At 43.3% G+C, this 23,519-nt stretch overlaps 1 protein-coding gene across 1 annotated transcript in view; it reads right to left on the bottom strand.

Annotated features, from left to right (window-relative positions):
- Positions 1–23,519, bottom strand: part of TRAF3IP1 (TRAF3 interacting protein 1) — a 94,628-nt gene that overhangs the window by 57,589 nt on the left and 13,520 nt on the right. Inside the window, exons 4-5 of the mRNA XM_070758442.1 lie at positions 17,648–17,762; positions 4,645–4,681 (exon numbers count right to left, since the gene is read on the bottom strand). Coding sequence (XP_070614543.1) covers positions 4,645–4,681; positions 17,648–17,762 — 152 coding nt within the window. The remainder of the gene's footprint in view (positions 1–4,644; positions 4,682–17,647; positions 17,763–23,519) is intronic.

Below are 23,519 nucleotides of genomic sequence, written 5' to 3'. Positions count from 1 at the left end.
ACAGAAGTGAAGGCTGGTTGCTGTCTGGGGCCCCTTTATGACCTGCTTGCATGATTATCTGTGGAATTTTTTACGATGCCGCGAGGCAGATGCGAAAGGAACATTGGCATCTCTGCAAACAGGGAGGGATCATTAGCCCTCCAACTCTTTCCCACACGCACACACACTTTGTGGACTTTCCACATGGACAGAGGAGGGGGGTGAAAAGGGCATGGGATCGTCTAGATGCCCACAGCATGAATGGACCTCTCTCTCTCTCTCTGCAAACAGGGAGGGATCATTAGCCCTCCAACTCTTTCCCACACGCACACACACTTTGTGGACTTTCCACATGGACAGAGGAGGGGGTGAAAAGGGCATGGGATCGTCTAGATGCCCACAGCATGAACGGACCTCTCTCTCTCTCTCTCTGCAAACAGGGAAGGATCATTAGCCCTCCAACTCTTTCCCACACACACACACTTTGTGGACTTTCCACATGGACAGAGGAGGGGGTGAAAAGGGCATGGGATCGTCTAGATGCCCACAGCATGAACGGACCCTCTCTCTCTCTCTGAAAACAGGGAGAGATCATTAGCCGAGAAGGGGGTCAGACAAGATGGCCACCAAGGTCCCTTCCCTCTCTATCACTCTGTAAGTCTCCTGAATGAGAACAGGGTCAGACTAGATGGCCACCGAGGTCCCTTCACTCTCTATCATTCTGTAAGTCTCCTGAATGAGAAGGGAGGTCAGACTAGATGGCCAGTGAGGTCCCTTCCTCTCTATCATTCTGTAAGTCTCCTGAATGAGAAGGGGGGTCAAACTAGATGGCCAGTGAGGTCCCTTTCCTCTCTATCATTCTGTAAGTCTCCTGAATGAGAAGAGGGGTCAGACTAGATGGCCACTGAGTTCCCTTTCCTCTCTATCATTCTGTAAGTCTCCTGAATGAGAATGTGGGTCAGGTCAGACTAGATGGCCACCAAGGTCCCTTCCCTCTCTATCACTCTGTAAGTCTCCTGAATGAGACTAGATGGCCACTGAGTTCCCTTTCCTCTCCATCGTTCTGTAAGTCTCCTGAATGAGAAGGTGGGTCAGGTCAGACTAGATGGCCACCAAGGTCCCTTTTCTCTCTATCATTCTGTAAGTCTCCTGAATGAGAAGGCGGGTCAGGTCAGACTACATGGCCACCAAGGTCCCTTCCCTCTCTATCATTCTGTAAGTCTCCCGAATGAGAAGGGGGTCAGACTAGATGGCCACCGAGGTCCCTTCCATCTCTATCATTCAATGTGTGTGTTTGTGTATGAAAGAGCAAACTGTCCCATTCTTTCCTTCCAAAAGTAGCATTTTGTAACAACCATTCTGATTGGATGGTGGCGAAGTGTCCCATGTGGCCAAAAGGCTGTGGCTGAATTTGGATTTTTGTGGCCAAAGGGCTGGGGCCAAGAGCTAGGGGCCTTTGGGCAAGGGAGTGAAGGCAGCGGCCGATCAGCTGCTGCGGAGGAAAGAGCTTCATCCAACTGGCGGAGGCTAAATGTCCTAAACCCCTTGTAAAAGCCTCCCAAAAATTCAAGGGTACAAATTTCAGACACACACACACGTTTGAAAGTTCAAAACAATGTTCTTTATCACAAAATTCAAAAGAAACAAAGCACCCTTTGCAAAGAGCACTCTTCCCCAAAACAACCTTGTAGGCTGTACAAGTCCCTTAATCAGTCCTTAAGTACTTAGCTAGTAGCTGTGAAGAAACGTCACAGCCCTCTTTCTTCCCACGAAGTGAAACATACACATACTTTACTCTGCTTTGGTGTCAAAATCCACAAACAAAGTTCAGAAACAGTGAAGCACGATCCTGAACAAGTGCGATCAGATAATCCTCCACAACGGCCAAACTAGCATGCTGCTATTTATAGCAGCAGCTCTAATTACTGGAGCCCCACCCAAACACAGGTGGCCTCTCTTATCTCCTGTAATATTTCCTCAATTGGTCTCTTCGATGCATACATCTGCGCCTGCGTCGGTCTAACACTTCGTCATCCGAATCGACCGAAGATAATGGAGATTGGCTTCCTGGGCTGTGTGCCAAGCCCCCCTCTTCCAAGTCACCCCCACCTTCTTCTTCATCCAAGGAAACTGAATTACCTGATTCTGCTGGCAACAAAACAGGCCTGGGACATGTTGACGTTTCCCCTGCCTCCACTTCCACATTCCCTGAGTCAGGAGCTGGGCCAGAGCCAACCACAACACTAAATAACCATAGTGATTTACTTAACAAAGTGACATGAAAGGTTGTATAAGTGGGACAAAACTCAGTTAACAACTGTGTTGCTTAGCAATTGAAATTTTGGATTCAATTGCGGTTTTAAGTCAAGTTTTGTTTACCTTAATTTTGGGAGTATAAGATGCACCTTTTTACCTCCCAAAAGAGGATGAAAACATAGGTGCGTCTTACACGCTGAATGTAGATGCCCAGCCACCCCCACCCTTTGGTCTCTGCCTCCCAGCAATTTACCTTCTTGCAGCAAGCAGCCCAGAGCCTGATTAGCACAAGCCACTGATTATATGCCTCCCAACCCTCAGCTGATTGATTGAAGCTGCAGGCAAGCAAGCTCATGTACTAAAATGAAAGTGAAACTAAAGCTGCATGGAGGCAAATTCCTGGCAGGCAGAAGAAAGGCAGATTTTTTTTTCTTGTGCTAATCAGAGTGTGCTGAAATTGGCTGTTTGGTGTTTGCTGCAAGGAAATAAGTCAATAACTATAAATGCCTATGGAATGTTCAAATTATTACTTATTTTTTAAAGACTGCTGTATTATTGTTATAGACAACTTAACAAAATGAAGAAGCTTTTTAAAATAAATGCTTGATTTGAAGAGGCCCAGCATTAGTTATTTTAAATAGTAGAGAATAAGCATACTTGCAGAAAGCCATATCAGATTTAACAGGATCTGTAAAAGTATAATTTGAAATGTAGCAGTGGTCCTGTTTACTATTAAGATAAGACAGCTGAGTTAAATCCTGACTTGGTCATATTTGGAATAGATCTATTTAAATAATTGGGAGGAGTTAGTGTGACTACATTTAAGAAAACTACTTGTTTACATTAATATGTACATTTCTCCAATTCTTTGCTATTTTTATGGGTCAGACACACATGCACAGAAATACATAGCAAACAGTATATATCATCTGGCTGTTTGTTGTGAAGCAAATTGCTGGGAGACAGAGACAGATTTGTTTTTTCCTTGTTTTCCTCCCCCAAAACTAAGGTGTGTCTTATACTCCAGTGCATGTTATACTCCAAAAAATTCAGCTCAATGCACCTATACTTGTTCTATAAACTGAAAGAAGAGCTCTGTTTTTCTCTATTTGTATTATTTCCTACCATCACCTTAAATGAGCCTTTAGACATTACTGACTGGTTATTGAACTAGATGGAATGATATAATTGAGAAATCAACTTTACTTCTAATGTTTATGTATATTAAACTTTTCTTTTGCAAAGATGGAGCAAATGGGCATGAAATGGAACCTTATGAATATTAATTGTTAGTGCACCCCAAACAGAGGTGGGGTCAGATTTTCTTTGCTGATAGTTTGCTTCCTGACGTGCCATGTGGGTGCGCATGTGTTGCGCACTGCATGGGAATGCTGCATGGGCACACCACATGAGTGCATGCATGCAAGCACAGTGCTAAAACCCAGCTTCTGCAGATACACAGAAATGCATAGGTGCACATATGTGCAAGCACAGTGCAAAAACCCAGCTTCTGCATATGCAAAAAACATGTGCGCCACTGAGAGAGCCAGTTTGATGGTGTGCAGGCCTGGGTTGCTGCTGGTTCTAGCAACCCAGGCTGCCAAATTATTACCAAATTATTATCTACCGAACTGATCTGACCCAGCAGAAACCCACCTCTGACCCAAATGGCTTTCAAGCTTGTTCCAAAAAGCAAGTGAAAGCAGCAGTTTCTGCACATCTGTAGTATAAAGTCTACAGAGAGGGGAGGCATACAAATCTAAATAATAATAATAATAATAATAATAATAATAATAATAATAATAATAATAATAATAATGTTTTTGTAATTATCCATTTCTGAAATAGGAATAATACCATATATAATTTAAATCCTATATTAAATTATTTATATAACAGGATCTGATGTAGGATCTTCAAGATAAAATACTTTATTCTCACAATGGTGATATTAAAAAGTTAGAAGGAAGGAAAATAGCAGACTCTTTTAAAAAAATGAAACAAATAAACAAATAAAAGAAGCACATTCTGGGAATGTTTCTTTCAAGGTTACCAGAGTGGGAGAGAAAAAGAAACTGGATTACAATTTTGTAGGAAGATGGAAGAGAGTTATTATTTTTGGGTTTAGCTAAATATGTTTATGTACAGATGCAAATATAGAATGTAATCCATAGAAATCATGAAAATAATAATTTTTACTAGGCTGAAATGAAAGTATCAAATTTGGATCAAGTAGTTAAATAAAAGAAAGAAGCAAATAAAAAACTAAATATCTAAGCATCTTTATCAAAAATAGGAAAAAGCAGAGCCAAAGAAAATATGACTTTCAACTGTCAGTTCTGTTTAGCTATATCATGGGTTAATATAATGGGTTATCATGAGGAAAATATTATTGAACAAAACGCTTACCATGTTTCTCCTCTTCTTCAAGCTCTACAGTTGCCTCCTAAATTAGATAAATAGAAAGATTTCTGAATTACAGAAAGAAGGTTCCAATTATTGTGATCAACAGATTGCAGTGTTTTAATACTTGATACTTCAGAAGGAATAATACTTGGAACTATCTCACTTTTATCCTAAGAACATAAGAAACATCTATTTATTTCATAAAGATTTGTAGGAATTATTCATGTTTTAGGCTCCTAAGGGGAGCCTAAAATTATTAAAGTTTCAATGAGAATGCAGAAAATAATTTTTCCTAACTATCCTCATTGTAAACCTTTCAGCAGATTTTAAGAATGTGCTAGAAATCACTTCATCTGCTATTTCCATAAGTAACAATTTCTTATATACTGATATGCGTATTCTTTTCATTTATTCATACATAATTTTCTGTGATATTTATATACCAAAAATACATAAATAAAAACAAAATAACAGAAACCAAGGAAGTAATGCTTATACAATTTAGTAATAAATTAAGTCAGTAATAATACCTGAATGAAGAATTATTGATTAATAGAACAAATTTATTGGAAGTGGTAGGCTTTAGCAAGGATATCAGGTAGTGAGGATATTAGATATTCTGTACAGCAAACTCTACTATGTAAGAAGCTTTGAATGTGTTCTGGTTCAAGCTGGTCAGATGATATTTGAATAATTTACTTCAAACATTTAATGTTCAAACAGTAGCACTTATATTTATCCTTCTAATTCATTCAGTACAATACTCTTTGTGATGCAGCAGAATTACTTTCACTTTCTCCCATGATAAACTGGACCATAAATCTCTATAATTGCTTAACCGACTGCTAGGAAGCTTGCTTTAATTATCCTAACTGATCTTGGCTGTTTAGAAAGGCAATAAACAAGGTAATAACTCACGCAATAAAACTTTCTTCTCCGCCGCTTTTCTAAGAACGTCCATGTTGGCTGGAAGTCAGATTGACGGAAGCAATCACCATTTCCGTCCAACCCCGGGTGTGATGTAATTAATTAATTAATTAACTATGCTCTAAACTGCATCTTAAAATCTTTTTCCAGTAAGCTCTTCTAATCTTTTGTGCATATTTCTGAATGTTGGATCTAACTAGCGCAAGTCCTGACTACTTGAACTGTCTGATGACACATCTGTCTGTAAGCTTTCACTCGAAGCCTGTTCTCGCATTTCAACGTCTCCCTCACTAAAATCCTCTTCATCTCCTAAATCAGGTAAATTGACAGGTTCCATTTCATCTTCCCCCTCTGAATCTGAGCATTCCAATGGCTAACAAGGAGCACACATAGCACCATCCCTCTCCCTATGGCCCCTCCCCTCCCCGGTGGGTTAGGTTAGGTTAGGTTTCGAAGGAAAATGTACATGAAAGTCAAAAAGTAGTTCAGGTGCTTCAAAGTCTTGGTCATCAATCCAGACACTAGTATCAGGCCCACTTCCTGGCCATTCCACCACATACTGGAATCGATCGTCGAGAGTCTCGGATGCCAGTAATGTTCAAGTGGGGCAACAGAACGTGGAGTCTGGGCGCAGGGCGTGGATGATCAGGAACAGCAGAGGCTGGAACTGGCAGTCGAAGTGGCAGTCGAACAAAGAGAGAGTGATGGAAAACGGGATGTACATGCAATGTCAGATGGTAGATCACTGGATTGATGACTGTCTCAAAAGGAAAAGGTCCAATTAAACATTGGTGAAGCTTGCGGTTAGGTCATTCAGAGGAAAGGTATTTTGTAGAAAGCCAAACTTGATCACCAACGGTCAATGGCAGAGTGTCTTTGCGGGAACAGTCTGCAAAATGTTTGTAGTCTTCCTTGGCTTTGGTCAAGGAAGGTTGGACGAGGTTGTGAACGGCATGTACCTCAGTAAGAAATTCGCCAGCAACTGGAACTGGAAAATCAGAGCGCATGAGCGGAAAGAGCCAGCGATGGAACCCATAGTTATCTCAGAATGGCATGGTCTGCGTGGAAGTATGTTCAGAGTTATTAAAGGTGAACTCGGCTAAGGGAATATATTTTGCCCAATCTTGTTGTTGGTTGTGAACGAAACAACACAGGTATTGCTGCAGGATGCCAATGATTTTTTCGGTGCCCCTGTCTGTTTGGGGGTGATGGGTGGAAGCCAAGGAAACTTGAACCTGGAGAGCGGTCATGAGTTCTTTCCAAACATTGGCAGTGAATTGGGGACTGCAATTAGAGACTATGGTGTCAGGTAGGCCATGTAGTCTGAAGATGTGCTGGATAAATAGTTGAGCGCTGATCTTTACGGTTAAGTGTTCTGCGGCAAGGGATGAAATGTGCCATCTTGGTTAACATGTCCACCACTATGAGCATGGTGGTAAATCTGGCGGAGAAAGGTAAACAGGTGACAAAGTCCATGGAAATGGTACTCCATGGTCTTTCGGGTGTAGGCAAAGGCTGTAGTAATCCCGGAAGGGGTCTGGTGGCTGGCTTGGCTTGGCGACAACGGATGCAGCAGTTTTAGTAAGCATGGACATCATGGCGAAGTCTGGGCCATTAAAAAGTTTGAGAGACAAGGTGTAGCGTTTTGAAAAGGCCAAAGTGGTTGGCTGCTGGGTTATTGTGGCACTGGTTGAGGATGAGACCTGTGAGTGGGCCCGCTGGAACGTAGAGCAGGTCACGGTAGCGTAGCAAGTGGTCAGAGAAGGTCCATGGTGAATCAGGTTCTAGTTCTTGCTTTCTTTGCTCTACAAAGAAATCCTGGCGTTGCACTTCTTGAATTCATTCTTGAAGATCTAGTGTATCATTAGACTTCACATCATACACATTGGCCTCTCTTTTTGATCTCATTGATAGTATTTTGAAAAGTCCAAAGAAACCAATTGTTATTATGGAGGATAACATTTCAGTCACATATATTGCTGAAGCTGAATTTGTTGGAGCTCGTTCACGGCACATTCACATCCGGTATCAAAATACCAGAGAGAAGGTGAAAGAAGGATTCGTTTAACCCTGTGGTCTGCTGCTCCTCTGAGTCACTTCCCACATGCGAGGGAGTCCCTGTGGGTGTCAGAGAGAGCTCCCGGGTAGTCTGCCTCCGTGGTAGCAGTCGTTTTAAAAGGTCACAGCCGGCCTGGGGGACTTCCCAGCACCCCCGAACCCCGAACTTGTGCCAAACTTCCAGATTCGGGGTTCGGGGGGGTGCTGGGAAGCCCCCCAGGCCGGCTGTGACCTTTTAAAACAACCGCGCCGCTTCCCAGCTGTCTCCCGAAGTCGAACGCCAAAGCCAAACTTCCGCGTTCGGCTTCGGGAGACAGCTGGGAAGCGGCGCGGCTGTTTTAAAAGGTCACAGCCGGCCTGGGGGGCTTCCCAGCAACCTCCCGAACCGAACCCCTGGTTCAGAAAAATTTTGCCTCTTCTTACGAACGTTTTTCGAGTTACGAACCGGCGTTCGGGAGGCTTCTGGGAAGCCCCGCTGCCCGGCTGTCACCTTTTAAAACAGCCACGCGGCTTCCCAGCAGTCTCCGAACGCCGGTTCGTAACTCGAAAAAAGTTCGTAAGAAGAGGCAAAAATTTTCTGAACTCCGAGTTATTGAAAAAACCCAGTGAAAATTGAAGAGACGAATTATAGATTAATATGGAGGAAAATGTTGAAACAGATGAGGAGTTGGAAAGAGAAAAAGCTAAGGAGACTCTCTAAAATAAGAGCTTTAAAAATGACGATAGCTCCCAAAATGATTTACCTATTTCAGGTGCTGTTGTGGGGGGGCTATCGGCATGTAAGGTTAAAGAGTGGGACAAAAACCTAAATTTTTGGATTGAAGAAGATAAGAGACCAAGAATAAGGAAAAAGTGGTTAATTGCGAACGAAAAAGAGGGGGTATGGGGAGTTCCCTGTTTGGAGCTGTATAGGGAAGTTTTCCAAATGGAAAGGTTAATGGAGTTGCAATTACCGGTATGTGAAAATAAATGGGTGAAATTGGAAAAACAGATAAACGCGATGAAGAATAGAGAATTAATCTTTAGAAAATGGAACAGGAGCGACTTAGGTAAATTAATAGGCCCCATGAAAGGGACTATGGAAATTTGGAAAATATGGCAGGGGAAAATAGGATTATATAAATCTAAACTGTTATCGCTTTATGTAATAAATAGAGATAATGAAACAAACTTAAATAGGGTTATGGGAGAGTTGAAGGGAAGAGGGATAACTAAGATAGAACAGTTATATGAGAAGGATGGCAGGCCAAGTAGAAATCGTATAGAATGGTGGTTAGGTAAGGGAAGGTGGCTACAAATAAATGCAATATGTAAATATCTTAATGAAAGGGAGAATAAAGAAGTACTATGGAGGGAGGAGACAGGGTTAGAGAAAATAATAAGAGAAAAAACTGAGGGGATAAAGGCACAAGCAACCAATATATATATAAATTGCTAGTGCAGTCAGAAGGGGATACGATTTCGCCTTATTAAGCAAGACCTTGAAGAGGGAGGTCTTAAACAGACCCGTAAACATGGGTTGTTCTGGTGGCTGGTCATCGCCTGACAATTCATCCTCCGCATTGCTAAAATTGTCTCTGGAAGAGGCATCTTCATCCCTAGACCCCAGCAGGGACTGTGGCTTGAGACATCCAGGGGTCTCTAAACCTCGGTGGAGCAGGACCTACTGGCAGCTGCTGTTGTTGTTGTGCCCCATTAGCCAGCCCTTGGGTGTATGCATTAGCAATAAGGTCCTGTAAGGCCTGGGGCATGCTTTGCCAAGTGTCCTGCGCACTGCGCAAACCTGCAGCTGTTGGACTGAATGTGGCTGACTGGGTTTGCTCATATTGCGGAGGAATGGAGGCTTGACAGGCTGTAAAGCTGCTAGGCCATGCTGATGGTCTCCCCAAGCCGAAGGCTTCCGGCCTAGTTGAAGGAATTGGTTGGATGACCCTCTCTGGCGACCAATCCCTCTCTGAGGCCGAGCCTACAACCCCTGGAGTGAACGTGGGGGAGGCTGGCGGAGGTATGGCACTGAGGGGCTGAGTTGATAGGGAAGAAGATCCCACTAATTTTTGAGAAGCCTCCAACTGCTTCTCAAGAGCCTTTATGCGCTTTTCTGCCTCTCTGAGAGAAGCCCCTTGAGATGGCTTAGTCTTCTGAGCCCTCTCCTTGGGAGTACTGGGCCTGGTGACAGTGGCCTCCTCCCCGGCCTGGGCTGACTGTTCTGCCATATCTAGCAATTAACTCACGATTAATGAATCCACCGAGTCAAAGGATCACCTCCGCACTAAACACGACCGTTAAAGGAGCACAGACCCTCCCAGAACTCAGGTCTGTATTGCGCCTGCGTGTCTCCAGGCAGTACGAACTCTCGGTGCTGGTACGAGCTACTGGGGGAGTCCAGGCGTACCCTTGCAGCTCCGGGAGGCGGCGTAGTCAAAATGGCCGCCGGGCCATTGCCATAGCAACCCTCTGAAGCTTTGGGTGCGAATCGGCAGCCCGGCCGGTTTCAGGTCCCCCAAAATGGCCGCCGGGCTGTAACCATAGAAACGGACGGGAAACTGAGCTTTCCCGCCCTCCGGATTCGCCGCCGACGTGGATTTTGATTATTTTTTTAAAAAATCGGGGAGCCAGAAGGAGCTCCCAGCTTGATAAGCTCTTCTTGAGGTAATCCGATTCTTCGGCCCTCGTCTGAGTGGCGCAAGGGGGGGGGGTCACGCGGCTGGCATATCCCCCCTCGTACAGGCCGTGTCCAATGCCTGACCAAACGGCCCTGTGACATATCCACCACGGGGGGGGCAGAACCCCCCGAGGTGTCAGCCACCTCTTCGTCTGCCGGGTGCTACCACGGAGGCAGACTACCCGGGAGCTCTCTCTGACACCCACAGGGACTCCCTCGCATGTGGGAAGTGACTCAGAGGAGCAGCAGACCACAGGGTTAAACTCGCTGGAAGTTTGAACCCTGGCTGCCCGAGGAATCCTTTCCCCCAGCTGCACCTGTAAGACAAAAGAGGTAAGAAATTTATCAGCAAAGAATTCATTATTTATTATTAAAAGATCAACAATAATCAAAGTATAAAGATAGAGAACAAACTCAAAGTCCCTTTACTGCGACTGAGTTTTTTAGACTAGAGGGCTAAGGGGGGCGGTGCCTGCCTAATATTTAAATTAAACTCAGTCCCTACCAATCAGACTGAAGAATAATCCATCTTGGACTCTCCTTGCAAGTGCATTGGAGAACGGAACAACTGTATCAGAAAGAGAGCCGTTACAGGCTGATCTACAGTTGCAATAACTGAGACATGGTTTAAGGATTCTAATGAATGGGAAATATCCATACCAGGATATACACTGTATAGGAAGGATAGAATAGAGAGAAGGGGAGGTGGAGTAGCCATTTATGTTAAAGAAAGTCTAAAAACAACACTAATTCAAAATACATGTCAAGATCTGGAGACTCTCTGGATTTGCATGCAAAATAAAGAAGGTTCTGTCATTAGAATTGGGGTGATCTATAGGCCTCCAGGGCAATCTGAGGAATATGACAACAAGATGGTGGATGAAATTACCCAAATGGCACTAAAGGGAGATATTGTGGTTATGGGTGATTTCAACATGCCTGATGTTGACTGGAATATCCCCAGTGCCCTTACATGCAAAAGTAAGAATATAGTAGAGGCCTTTACAGGAGCAGGTCTGGCACAGTTGGTTAAGACACCAACTAGAGGGGAGAATATTCTAGATTTAGTTTTTACGAATGGGAATTGGGTTTCAGAGGTCAAGGTGGGAGAAAATTTAGGTTGCAGTGACCATCTATGTTTGTGGTTTGATGTAAAAACTCATTGTGAGCAATCCTATAATGCAACCAAAGTATTGGATTTCAGAAAAACAAATTTTAATGCAATGGGGGAATATTTAGATAATGAATTAAAGGGGAGGGATAAAATGGCAGGAGCGAGCACCCAGTGGACTGTATTAAAAAAGGCCATCTTAAAAGCCACTGGACTGTATGTAACACAAATAACTAAAGCTAAAAGGAAGAAGAAACCGCTATGGTTTAGCAATAATGTAAGGGCCATAGTTAATGAAAAAAAGGCTGCCTATAGGAGGTATAAAGAGTCTGGAAGTATAGCTGATAGGGAGGTGTATAAAATGAGACAGAAGGAGGCGAAACAGATAATATATGCTGCTAAAGCCTCAAAAGAGGAAGAAATTGCCAAATCTGTAAAGAAGGGGGATAAAACCTTCTTCAGATATATTAGTGATAAGAAGAAGAAAAACTGCGGCATCACGAAGCTTAGTTCCGGGAATAATACATGCATTAATGGGAATAAGGAGATCGCTGACCATTTCAATAGCTACTTCTGTTCAGTTTTCTCAAAAGACACCTTACAAAATAATACTATAGAGGGATATAGCATTGCTTCCAGCTGTACGGATTCAGCTCCAGTGATCTTAGAAGCCGATGTCTTAGAAGAACTTGAACGATTAAAGATAAATAAGGCAATGGGTCCAGATGGCATCCACCCCAGAGTTCTTAAAGAACTCAGATCTGTCATTGCTACCCCCCTGACTGATTTGTTTAACCAATCCTTGTTAACAGAAGTTCCTGAGGATTGGAGAATGGGCAGTGTTGTGCCTATCCACAAGAAGGGCAGTAGAGGAGAAGCTGGTAACTACAGGCCAGTTAGCTTGACATCAGTGGAAGTTAAAATGATGGAGACTCTACTCAAAAAGAGGATAAATCAGCACCTAAGAAACAATAACTTATTGGACCCAAAACAGCATGGCTTTACTGAAGGCAAATCATGTCAGACTAATCTCATTGATTTCTTTGACTATGTCACAAAGGTGTTGGATGAAGGTGGTGCCGTGGATATTGCCTACCTGGACTTCAGCAAAGCCTTTGATACGGTTCCACATAAAGCGCTGATAGATAAATTAGTGAAGATAGGACTTAATCCCTGGATAGTTCAATGGCTGAAGCGTAGACATCAGAGAGTTATTGTTAATGGCGAGTACTCTGAGCAGAGTCAGGTTACAAGCGGTGTGCCACAAGGGTCTGTTCTGGGTCCTATTCTTTTTAATATGTTTGTGAGTGACATAGGGGAAGGTTTGGTAGGGAAGGTTTGCCTATTTGCCGATGACTCTAAAGTGTGCAATAGGGTTGATATTCCTGGAGGCGTCTGTAATATGGTAAATGATTTAGCTTTACTAGATAAATGGTCAAAGCAATGGAAACTGCAGTTTAATGTTTCCAAATGTAAAATAATGCACTTGGGGAAAAGGAATCCTCAATCTGAGTATTGTATTGGCAGTTCTGTGTTAGCAAATACTTAAGAAGAAAAGGATTTAGGGGTAGTGATTTCTGACAGTCTCAAAATGGGTGAATAGTGCAGTCAGGCGGTAGGGAAAGCAAGTAGGATGCTTGGCTGCATAGCTAGAGGTATAACAAGCAGGAAGAGGGAGATTATGATCCCGCTATATAGAATGCTGGTGAGACCACATTTGGAATACTGTGTTCAGTTCTGGAGACCTCACCTACAAAAAGATATTGACAAAATTGAACGGGTCCAAAGACGGGCTACAAGAATGGTGGAAGGTCTTAAGCATAAAACGTATCAGGAAAGACTTAATGAACTCAATCTGTATAGTCTGGAGGACAGAAGGAAAAGGGGGGACATGATCGAAACATTTAAATATGTCAAAGGGTTAAATAAGGTCCAGGAGGGAAGTGTTTTTAATAGGAAAGTGAACACAAGAACAAGGGGACACAATCTGAAGTTAGTTGGGGGAAAGATCAAAAGCAACATGAGAAAATATTATTTTACTGAAAGAGTAGTAGATCCTTGGAACAAACTTCCAGCAGACGTGGTAGATAAATCCACAGTAACTGAATTTAAACATGCCTGGGATAAACATATATCCATCCTAAGATAAAATACAGAAAATAGTATAAGGGCAGACTAGATGGACCAGGAAGTCTTTTTCTGCCGTCAGACTTCTATGTTTCTATGTTTCTAGCTATTGGTTTGAAGTCAACCTCTGACAATTTGAGTTCCAATTGCCCTCCTCCATTGGATGCCTGAGACTGGTCATCCCGAGAGGAGTGGTCCAATGCCTGCTTATATTCATCATAGTGGTACATAGGCTGAATTGATGCTGAATGGCATTCATGGCTACAATTGGTAAGTTTGTCCTAATGGCATTTGTGGCGGGACTGGTGAAGGCCCTCTGCAATGTCTTGGCGAATGGCTTCTTGTATGATAGCTTGCATATTTTCAGGCAAGTCTTGGTGGCCCTCCACCGAAGACCAAAGGCCAGTAGCCGTTGGAGTGAACATTACCTCTGGTGCAGGTTTTTGTCATGACACAGGAGTGGCTGGATGCTCCGATAGAGGAAGAAAGGTTGAACCAGCCCACTACAGCTCCGTGTTTGTGTTAGGCACAACCGAATCCAAGCATTTAGTGCTTCCCTGCGCTGCCTCGGTTGTAGATTGCCCAGTTGCTGCTGGTGTACAAGGGTATGCAAGCGGCTGCTCGTGCTGAGCTGCTTTATAGCAGCTTGTCTAGCACTTTATGTTGACTGCGCTGTGCGGTAGTCTTATGTTCTTTCATCTTTAAGGACTTGACTAGTCACACAGTGGAGTATTTTGATGGATGTGATGGAGCATTGACCTGCATAAAAATCATGGCTTTCTTGAAAGACACACTGCTTGAAAAAAATGTCTTCTAAAATCTGCTAGGTTTGGGAGTTGATTTTGAGTCTACAGTATCTTTATCCTGAAATGGTCCAGCCAAATGGTCCAATAATATCAACCTATACAAGTACTGCATCTCCATCTTGCTGGCCTCTGAGTCGAAGTGAAGCTCTGTTCCCAATACAGTGATCCCTCTATTAACGCGAGGGTTCCGTTCCAAGATCCCTCGCGATAATCGATTTTTCGAGATGTAGTGGTGCGGAAGTAAAAACACCATCTGCGCATGCGCGCGCCTTTTTCCATGGCCGCGCATGCGCAGATGGTGTTTTTACTTCCGCACCTGGGAAGACCCAGGGAAGGTTCCTTCCGCCGCCCAGCAGCTGAGGAGCCGCCCGCCTGCCCGCCGCTTTTCCGCCTGCCGCTTTTCCGCCGCTTTTCCGCCCGCCGCTTGTCCGCCCGCCGCTTGTCCGCCTGCCGCTTGTCCGCCGCTTGTCCGCCCGCCCGTTGCCCACGCAAAGGGGAAACCCCATCTTCGGCTCCTCGCTGCTACTGCGCTGCCGAGCAGATCAGCTGCTGGGCGGCCGAAGGAACCTTCCCTGGGTGCCTCCCGCCGCTCGAGAGCAAGAGGGGGAGAGATAGAGAAAGAGAGAGAAGGAAAGAAAGAGATGAGAGAGGGAGGAAGAGAGTGTGAGAGAGGAAGAAGCAAGATAGAGAAAGAGAGAGAGAAAGGAAGATGAGAAAGGAAGGGAGTGACGTCATCAGGTGGAAAAATCGCGATATAGCGTTTCGCAAAGATCGAGATCGCGAAACTCGAGGGATCACTGTACTATACTAACCATAGGCCCATCCATCTGGTCTGCCAAGAGTCACTTTCATCTTGTCAGTACATAAAACCTTTGAAAAATCTATCTTCAGATATTTCTTGGTCTAGTTTTGTCATTTCAACTCATGTGCCGTGTTCAGTGGTGGTCGCGTTTCAGACTTCCTTATCTTGTCTATGAATACCTTGTATTTCTGGGCAGGTAGGTTACAGTTCAGAATATGACAGCACCGGAGGGTAATGGATTCCTGGTATTGTCACATTTGATTTTCAAATCTTCAGCAGTTAATTTACATATTTTTTTCAACACCTTTCTTGTGATCCTGTTTACTATTTGCAACAAAACATTTGATGGCTCTATGATCACACCCCAATACTTTAGCAATTTCAAAAGTGCTGCATTCCTCTGAAATTTTGTTTACAATTTTTGAGTCAGTTAAATCTATTTTCTAGCCCATTTCACCACAAGAAAAGAATTCTGAGGACAAACATCCACCACATCCACCTCCACATTCCTTGGGGCAGGAGCTGGGCCAGAGCTAACCACAACACTTACATTGATCACAGGATATATTATCAGTTTTATCCTATTTAGAACTCTTCAAATATACAAAATGGATCAGGTTCAGGGTGTTAATGTGTTCCCTTGTACATGGGACATGACATAATGTCACATCCAACATTTTTCTGTTCTGAGTACTTAAGATTATGTATACCATATTTTTCGGAGTATAAGAGCACCGGAGTATAAGACGCACCTTAGTTGTTAGGGAGAAAAATAGGTGGGGGGGGGGGGATCTGCTTATCAAGTATTCATCTGGCTAGCATCTTTAGTCTGGTCGGCTTCAGCACATTATTTTCTCCCCTGTTTAAGGGCTTAAAAAACCTTTATTCTGAGACAGTAACAATGAAAGAGCTTCCAAACCAGTAAGAGGTGAGAATATCATTAGCACCTGGAAAGAAACAGTGGGAGCAAGTAGAGCAATGGGAAAAACCCTGCTTAGGGCTTAGGGCTTGGAAAACATTCTTCTTTGCATAGAATAACAATGAAAGAGCTTGCAAGCCGATAAGAGCTAGGAACATTGTTAGCATCTGGTTAGGGCTGGAACAAGTAAAGCAATGGAAAAAAAACCCCTACCAAGACAGGGTTTGGAAAACATTCCTCACAGAAAGTAACAATGAAAGAGCTTGTAAGTAGGTAAGAGCTGGGAACACCATTAGCACCTGGTTAGGTCTGGAAAGAAACATTTGGAGCAAGATAGACCAATGGGGGAACAAAACCCGCCAAGACTTTAGGGCTTGGAAAACATTCTTCATAGAGAGTAACAATGAAAGAGGAACATTAATAGCACCTGGTTAGAGCTGGAAAGAAACATCTGGAACAAGTAAAGCAATGAAAAAAACAACCCTACAAAGATAGGGTTTGGAAAACATTCTTTTTCTCAGAGAGTAACAATGAATGAGCTTGAAAGCCGGTAAAAACTGGGAATATTGTTAGCACCTGGTTAGGGCTGAAAAAAAACTTCTTCAGAGCAAGTTGGAAAAAACCCTGCAAAGACTTAGAGCTTGGAAAACATTATTTGCAGAGAGAAACAATGAAAGAGCTGCAAAGTAAGACCTGGGAAGATCGTCAGCAGCTAGTTAGGGGGGGGGGAGGGAAAAAAAAAGAAAAGAAAAGCTACATTCAGAGTATAAGACGCATCCTAATTATCAGCCTGTTTTAGGAAGGAAAAAGGTGCCTCTTATACACCGAAAATTTGCTTCGGTATCTGAACAAAAATTCGGATACTGAACAGAAAATTTTGTTTACTATCCGAAATGTAAGATCTGAGAGGATGGGATGAGAGAGAATGGGAGTCAGAATCCTGGCAGCCCTCTTAACAGCCTCCCAGTCTCTACCTTGTAACTGCTCCAAGCTGCAGGAAGGGTAGGGCTGGCTGCAATACCGGCAGCTTTGGGGGGCTCCTTTCCACAGCTGTTCAGTTCGTTACCTCCAGGCAGCTGCACCAACTTTTTCTTTCCCGGCTCCGGCGGCTTCCCTTCATCATGTGACGTTCCTGACGCTGCTGCTGCTCCTCGAAGGGAAGCCACTGGAACCGGGAGGGTGGCCAGGAGGGGCGTGTCGGGATTCCGACTCCCATTCTCTCTCACCCCGTCCCCTCAGATCTTTATCCCATAGGAAATAGAGGAAATACTGTAGATTTAACTGGTTCCCAGCAAGTCAATGGGCTGGGAACCAATTAAATCCATTTCCATTATTTCCTATGGGATGAATTAATTTGGTTCTCGACCAAATCAGTTCTCGACCATACTTCTGGAACGGATTGTGGTCGAGAACCGAGGTACCACTGTATATCATTCTAAAGAAAACTGCAAATTTTCTTAGATTAACTAAGATTGGAAAATGTCTCCATTTGTAGTCTAGTTTTGAACTTTCAACATCCAAACATAAAGTAAAAGGTAATTATTTTTGAAATCCCACAAAGAAAATGAGAGCAAATGAAAGCACATAAACTAACCATTTTCAGTTCTGTTATTTCAGGCAACTGCTGTTCTGCTTTCACTATAAACTGGTCATCCTCTTCTTCTTCTTTATCTATAATAACATTTGATACCATTTTGGAACTGCCATTTCTATAAGAAAATAAGAACAGAACAATGATTCAGATATTAAGTTGTCATAGATAATCATTTTTAAGACAGAAAGTAACCCTTTCTTACAAACCAGGCTCTTTCTAAAAAGCTGTAAAAGTAAAGGATACAACCTCTTAAGTGAAAATTTGAGGGAAATTCAAAACATACTATATTATTCTCAAAACACAAACAAACACACACACACACACACACTTTAAGAACATCTGGCAAAGTGGAGTAAAGGAAGATCTGGATCCCTGAATTAGTGGAGTCAAACTACATTTTCCTTGCAGTACAATTTGTAAACTTTTTCCATTTTACTTATAATTGTCACATATGAATATTCTAGATTGGACTCCTTTCCCAAAAACTGAATCCAAACCAAACACTTATTCTGTCTGCTAGTATATTGAATAACCTTGAATAATCCTCACCTTGTGAAAGTGGATGCTAGCAAAAACCTAGCAGCCCTAGATTCCTACAACTGATTTCTCAACTGTCAATATGGAGCTGGTAGTTTCTTGTAACTTTGCAAATAAAAAAATATGTTTCTGATAGTTTCAAACTTAAAAAGTCACAGTTGATAAAACTAATTATATTTAAAAATGGAAACACAAAATTATTAATAGAAGGAGAAGAACTTACTACTTTTTGAGTTATAATACTAAATGGGCTATTTCTCTCTACCTTCCTCTATAGCAGTGCTTCTCAATTATTTTCTGTTATACCCCGCACCCCCCCCCCCCCCCAGGAAGAAGTAAACATTTTGCGTCCTGCCCCAACTCTCTGCCACGATGATTGTTTGCAATATTCAGCATGTTTTTGCTGAAAAAACCCAAGTGGCTTATCAGCGTGATTGGGGTGTAAAGTGTTTAAATGATGCTTTAATTTATTTGGCTTTATGCAGTCTGCTGCCAACACTTTTAGACCCAGTAAACAAACCGGTCTTTCCTCATCTCCCACCGTAGTCACAGTAAAGCCAAGCGCTACAACCGCTTCATCATATTTCCTCGTCTTAGCTTTTGGGAAACTTGAAAAGCAGGAGATAAAGATCTTGTGTTGACAAGAGTGGGATTTAATACCTATAACAGTGATGGCAAACCCTTTCTGCAGCGGTCCCCAGACTACAGCCCGCGGGATGGATGCGGCCCACTGAGGCCATTTATCCGGCATGCGGCAGAGCACAAGATTTTACCCATATGGATATAATAAGCTCCCGAATCGGTCTGCTGCGTAGCCATCAGGACCCCCACACACACACTAACTTTTGAAGTGGCGCAAAGCTGCGTCTAAGATCTGCCGCTAAGACCTGCCAAAGAGGAAGATCTGGATTGGGCGTGAGGGGGGAAGTGACAGAGGGGACAGGGGGTGAGGATCCCAGGCTAGGGATGGCGTGCATGAGGAGGGTTGTTTAAAAGGCTGCATGAGGAGGGCTGATTAAAAGGCTGGTTAAAAACTTGGGCTCCTCCCCCCCATGTGGCTGGAAGTCCTACAGGGTCGGAGCCCAGCCAGAGAGAGGTTTTGCAGAAGCAAAAGATTTCTCTGTGGCTGGGCTCCGCCCCTGCGGGACTCCCAAGATGTGCCGAGAGGATGCCTTGCCCCCAGGATCCCTGGCCACAACTCCAAATGCCTTGGACTCCCTTTGCAATACAGCCCTCAGCAAAGCCCAGGCTGCGCGGCGGGGAGGTGGGGTGGGTGGGAGGGGAGCTCTTCCCCGGCCAGGCGGCGGCAAGACCCTCCTGCTACCCTCCACAACTCCAGTTGGTCTCCTCCTCCTTCCCCCTCCCTTCCCCATGTGGCGGTGTTATGGCCTCTTGCTGGGGAGCAGAAGGGTCCTCTTGCTGGGGAGCAGAGCAGCTCCTGCTCCTCGTCACCTCCTGTTGCGAAAAGGTGACGTCCTTTGTATCTGAAACAGGGAAAGCTGGGCTTGTCATTGGGACCAAACACCACTTCTTTTTTCTCCTTCCTTCCTCCCCCCCCCCCCCACTTCACAGCAAACCGGCGGGACAAGACTTCCTAGACTGGCTTTTGTTTCTAAGGAAAAGTCTTTGGGAATGGTGGCGGGCAGCCCTGCCTTTCGTGCCCATCTCTTCCCCCCCCCCGTCTTTGCTGGGCACTGGAGTCTCGGGCCGTCCCCGGGAACAGTGACTTTCTCAAAAGCCTCCTGAGGGGGTTTAAAGCAGGGCCTGGGAGATTGCCCCCCCATTTTGAAATGGGGAATCCGGCAGTCAAAAGAGATGCGAGCCGTCATCAAAGTCTTCCTCAGAAACAAAAGCCGGTCTAGGAGTGCTGACTGCTGAGACAATGGGAGGAGTCATGAAACTTTGGAGGGGGTGTTGTCTTGGCCGAATGGCGAAAATCAAGGGGGCTGGAGCTGAGTGCCTGGCAATGCGTCTCTTCCCCACCCCATTTCCCTCCAACACGCCTGGGATCCAGAACCCTCAGTGCAGTCCCCCCCATTTCGGAGCCAATGAAATTGCTCTGAGATGATCCCTCCTTTATTTCTTTATTGGCCAAATTCTCTTAACATACATTCAAACAATACAGTGTACCATCTAATTTTCCATGAATGCGGTATTTTGTTAGTAACTAATATCAATCATCAAAAAAGTTGCAAAAGTTTTTTTTCTAATTTGTCATCCAGTTACATTCATTTTCTTTTAATTATATTCCTTCTTAATGTTCCTTCAAAAAGTACAACACCAATTATATTTCTAACTTATTAACCATTATGCCAAAGTGCTTCCTTCTTTCTTTATACATTTTTCTATAAGCCAAGAAAACCTTGTATAGCCAATCAGATGTTAACAAAAGAAAATTAAAAACAAAACATAAACATATATGAATTTCAGTGTCAGGCCCAACATTCAGACTTCTCCCCCCCCCCTCCAAATAGTACGTTCTCATTTTGTTTTTTTTACTTTAAAATAAGGCATGTGCAGTGTCCATAGGGATTTGTTCATAGGTTTTTTTTATAGTCTGGCCCTCCAACATTCTGAGGGACAGTGAACTGGCCCCTTGTGTAAAAAGTTTGGGGACCCCTGCTTTTCTGGTTTGCATGCCAAAAGGGGTGTGTTTGGGTGTGCTAGCATGGGGGCTCGTGCCCATACCTCTTCCCTGCCCCACACATGTGCACCCTCATGCATACGCACAGGCCTTTCTGAAGCTTGGTATGTTAAAAAAAATGCCCAAATGGGCAAACTGGAAGTTTGGGAAAACGTACTTCCAGTTTGCCGTTGTGTTGTTTTTTGCACTCTGGAAGGTTCAGGGAAGCTTCCTAAAGCTCTAGAGCAGTGGTTCTCAACCTGGGGGTCGGGACCCCTTTAGGGGTCGAATGTCCATTTCATAGGGGTTACCTAAGACCATGGGAAAAGACAAATTTAGAAACTAAAGCTTCTTTTCTGGCACCTTTTGACAATCTGACCAATCGGGCATTTACAGTGAGGGCATCCCTCTGACCTTCCTGCCAATCAGCTTCAAGTTCTGTTGGGAGAATTGGCACTAGACGTATGGTTGGGGATCACCACAACATGAGGAGCTGTATTAATAAGGGGTCACAGCATTAGAAAGGTTGAGAATCACTGCTCTAGAGTGCAAATTATCTCCCAAAGGACAAACTGGGAGTTTGGAAAAGACACTTCTGGTTTGCCCATTGTACTGTTTTTTTGCATTCCCGGGCTTCAGGAAGCTTCCCTGAACCCTCCAGAGTGCAAAAAACAACACAACGGCAAACTGGAAGTGCATTTTTCTCAACTTCCAGTTTGTCCATTGGACGATTTTTTTTGGCCTCTGGGGCTTCAGGGAAGTTTCCAGTGAGCGAAATGGCCTTTTCCAAGGCTGAAAATCAGCTAGTCAGTGTGCACATGCACTCTGGAGCTGAAACATGGCAAAGTCTCCCATGCCCTCTGATAAGACTCCTCATGCCACCTGTGGCACGCGTGCCATAGGTTTGCCATCACGGACCTAGAACAACAGGATTTGAAGAGAACTGGGACATCTTTAAGTCCAGTGGTTCCCAAACAGTTCACCACCTCCTTGGTGCTACAAACTCATCCTCAATGCCTCCCATCCCGTATAAATAATATTGTTTGGAATAGCTGTTTGCATGACCCACTAAGGAAGATAGTAACAGGAAAATTCAATAATGTAACAATTAATTGCACATTTATTCAAAATCCAATTTAAAAATATTTTGTTAATTCAACAAAATTGTTGAACATGATCCAGTGATACCAGCGTTTCAAAGTCTGATAAGTTATTTATCAAGAACCTTAGTAACTACTAACTTAGTAAACTCAATAAAATGTAGTGACTACTTCAGTATTCTGTAAATTCTTAATGTAATAAATGGGCTTGATGAAGTGATTTCAGTTTCCCAATATCTGGTTTTAAGTCACTTAGCAGGAGCGTTAAATCACTTCTACATTCATTAATTTGGAGTCAATTTCTTTGCTTGGTGAGAAGTTGAATGACCATACTGAAACCATGTTCCACCAAATAGGATGTTGGAAATGCAACAAGGAGCTTCTTAATCACTATTCATAGTGCAGGATAGTGATCAGAAATTTCCTTCTCGAACCAAAACTCTGGGTACGATTTCCTAAACTTTGGCTTTCGCTCAATGTCATTTTTCAAGTTCTATTAGTTGTTTTTCCACTACCCCATCTTCCTTAGTATATGAAATGGGATTTATCACCCAAACTGGAATTTCCATCAAAAGTTCCTAATATTGCTCAGACATATCTTTTTGCAGCATGTCCAAATGGTCACAAAAAACTTGCAGATCATCATCTTATATCCCACCTTTCTCTTCTAGCTCAGACAAGTTTGGAAATTGCAATAGCTCACAACAGCCTATATTGCGCTTGAATAGAGTTATATTGTACTTGAAATAAACGTAGATATGACAGATTTGGCCTTAATATCTCATTTCCTTGCAACTGCAAATTCACGTAATTGAACTTTGTAAAAAGTTCTAATAAATAAGCAATGTCATGCCTGATCTCTTTGAGTTCATCATTGAGCCAAGCATTTTTGTCTTCAAAAAATTCTACAATGTCAAAAAGATTGTAAAAGCATCTCACACAGTTGCCTTTTGATAGTCAATGAACCTCTGTATGAAGCAACAAATGATCAAAATCTGCATCATTCTCAAAACAAAGCTCTTGGAATAGTCCATTATTGAGAGCATGTACTTTAATTATGTTGTATGGTGCACGCAAAACATCAGTGTTTTGTTGGGAAGCATTGTAAAACATGTGGGACAGTATTGGGCACTTTTGAAATTTGTCACAAAGTGATTGGAAAAAAGTTAGTGTCAGGCTCACTGTTAATATGTGAAGTCAAAGGCTGGCCTGACACAGTTTTGGTAGTAAGAAAAAAAAACCCACAGGGGAGTGAGAGATTATGCCACGTAGCACACATTCCTTTATGCAGAATCCAAAGTAACTGAACACAGGAAGGAATTAAAAATCCCTGCATCGGATTTGTCCTCATGATTGCACTTGTGGGTGTGGGGATGGGAGATGAGCTTTTGACCTGGATGAAATCTTAAGTGACCTTAAGTTGGAATGAAACATGCTGAATCCAGATTGGCTTTGTTAATAAATGTGACTCTACGCTAAAGAAATAAGACATGGAAGTTGATTTATTCTCTCAGATGCTTTTTGATTCGCTTGACGATCAATTCCAACTTGCCCTTCTGAAGAATGCAGTAGGGAGTATACAAGAATCTGGAGGCGGAAGAGCTTGAAATTT

This window comes from Erythrolamprus reginae, chromosome 1, assembly GCF_031021105.1.
Source record: "Erythrolamprus reginae isolate rEryReg1 chromosome 1, rEryReg1.hap1, whole genome shotgun sequence".
Taxonomy (NCBI): Eukaryota; Metazoa; Chordata; class Lepidosauria; order Squamata; family Dipsadidae; genus Erythrolamprus; species Erythrolamprus reginae.
The sequence above is the reverse complement of the archived record's forward strand: the minus strand, read 5'-3'. Positions and strand labels throughout refer to the sequence as shown.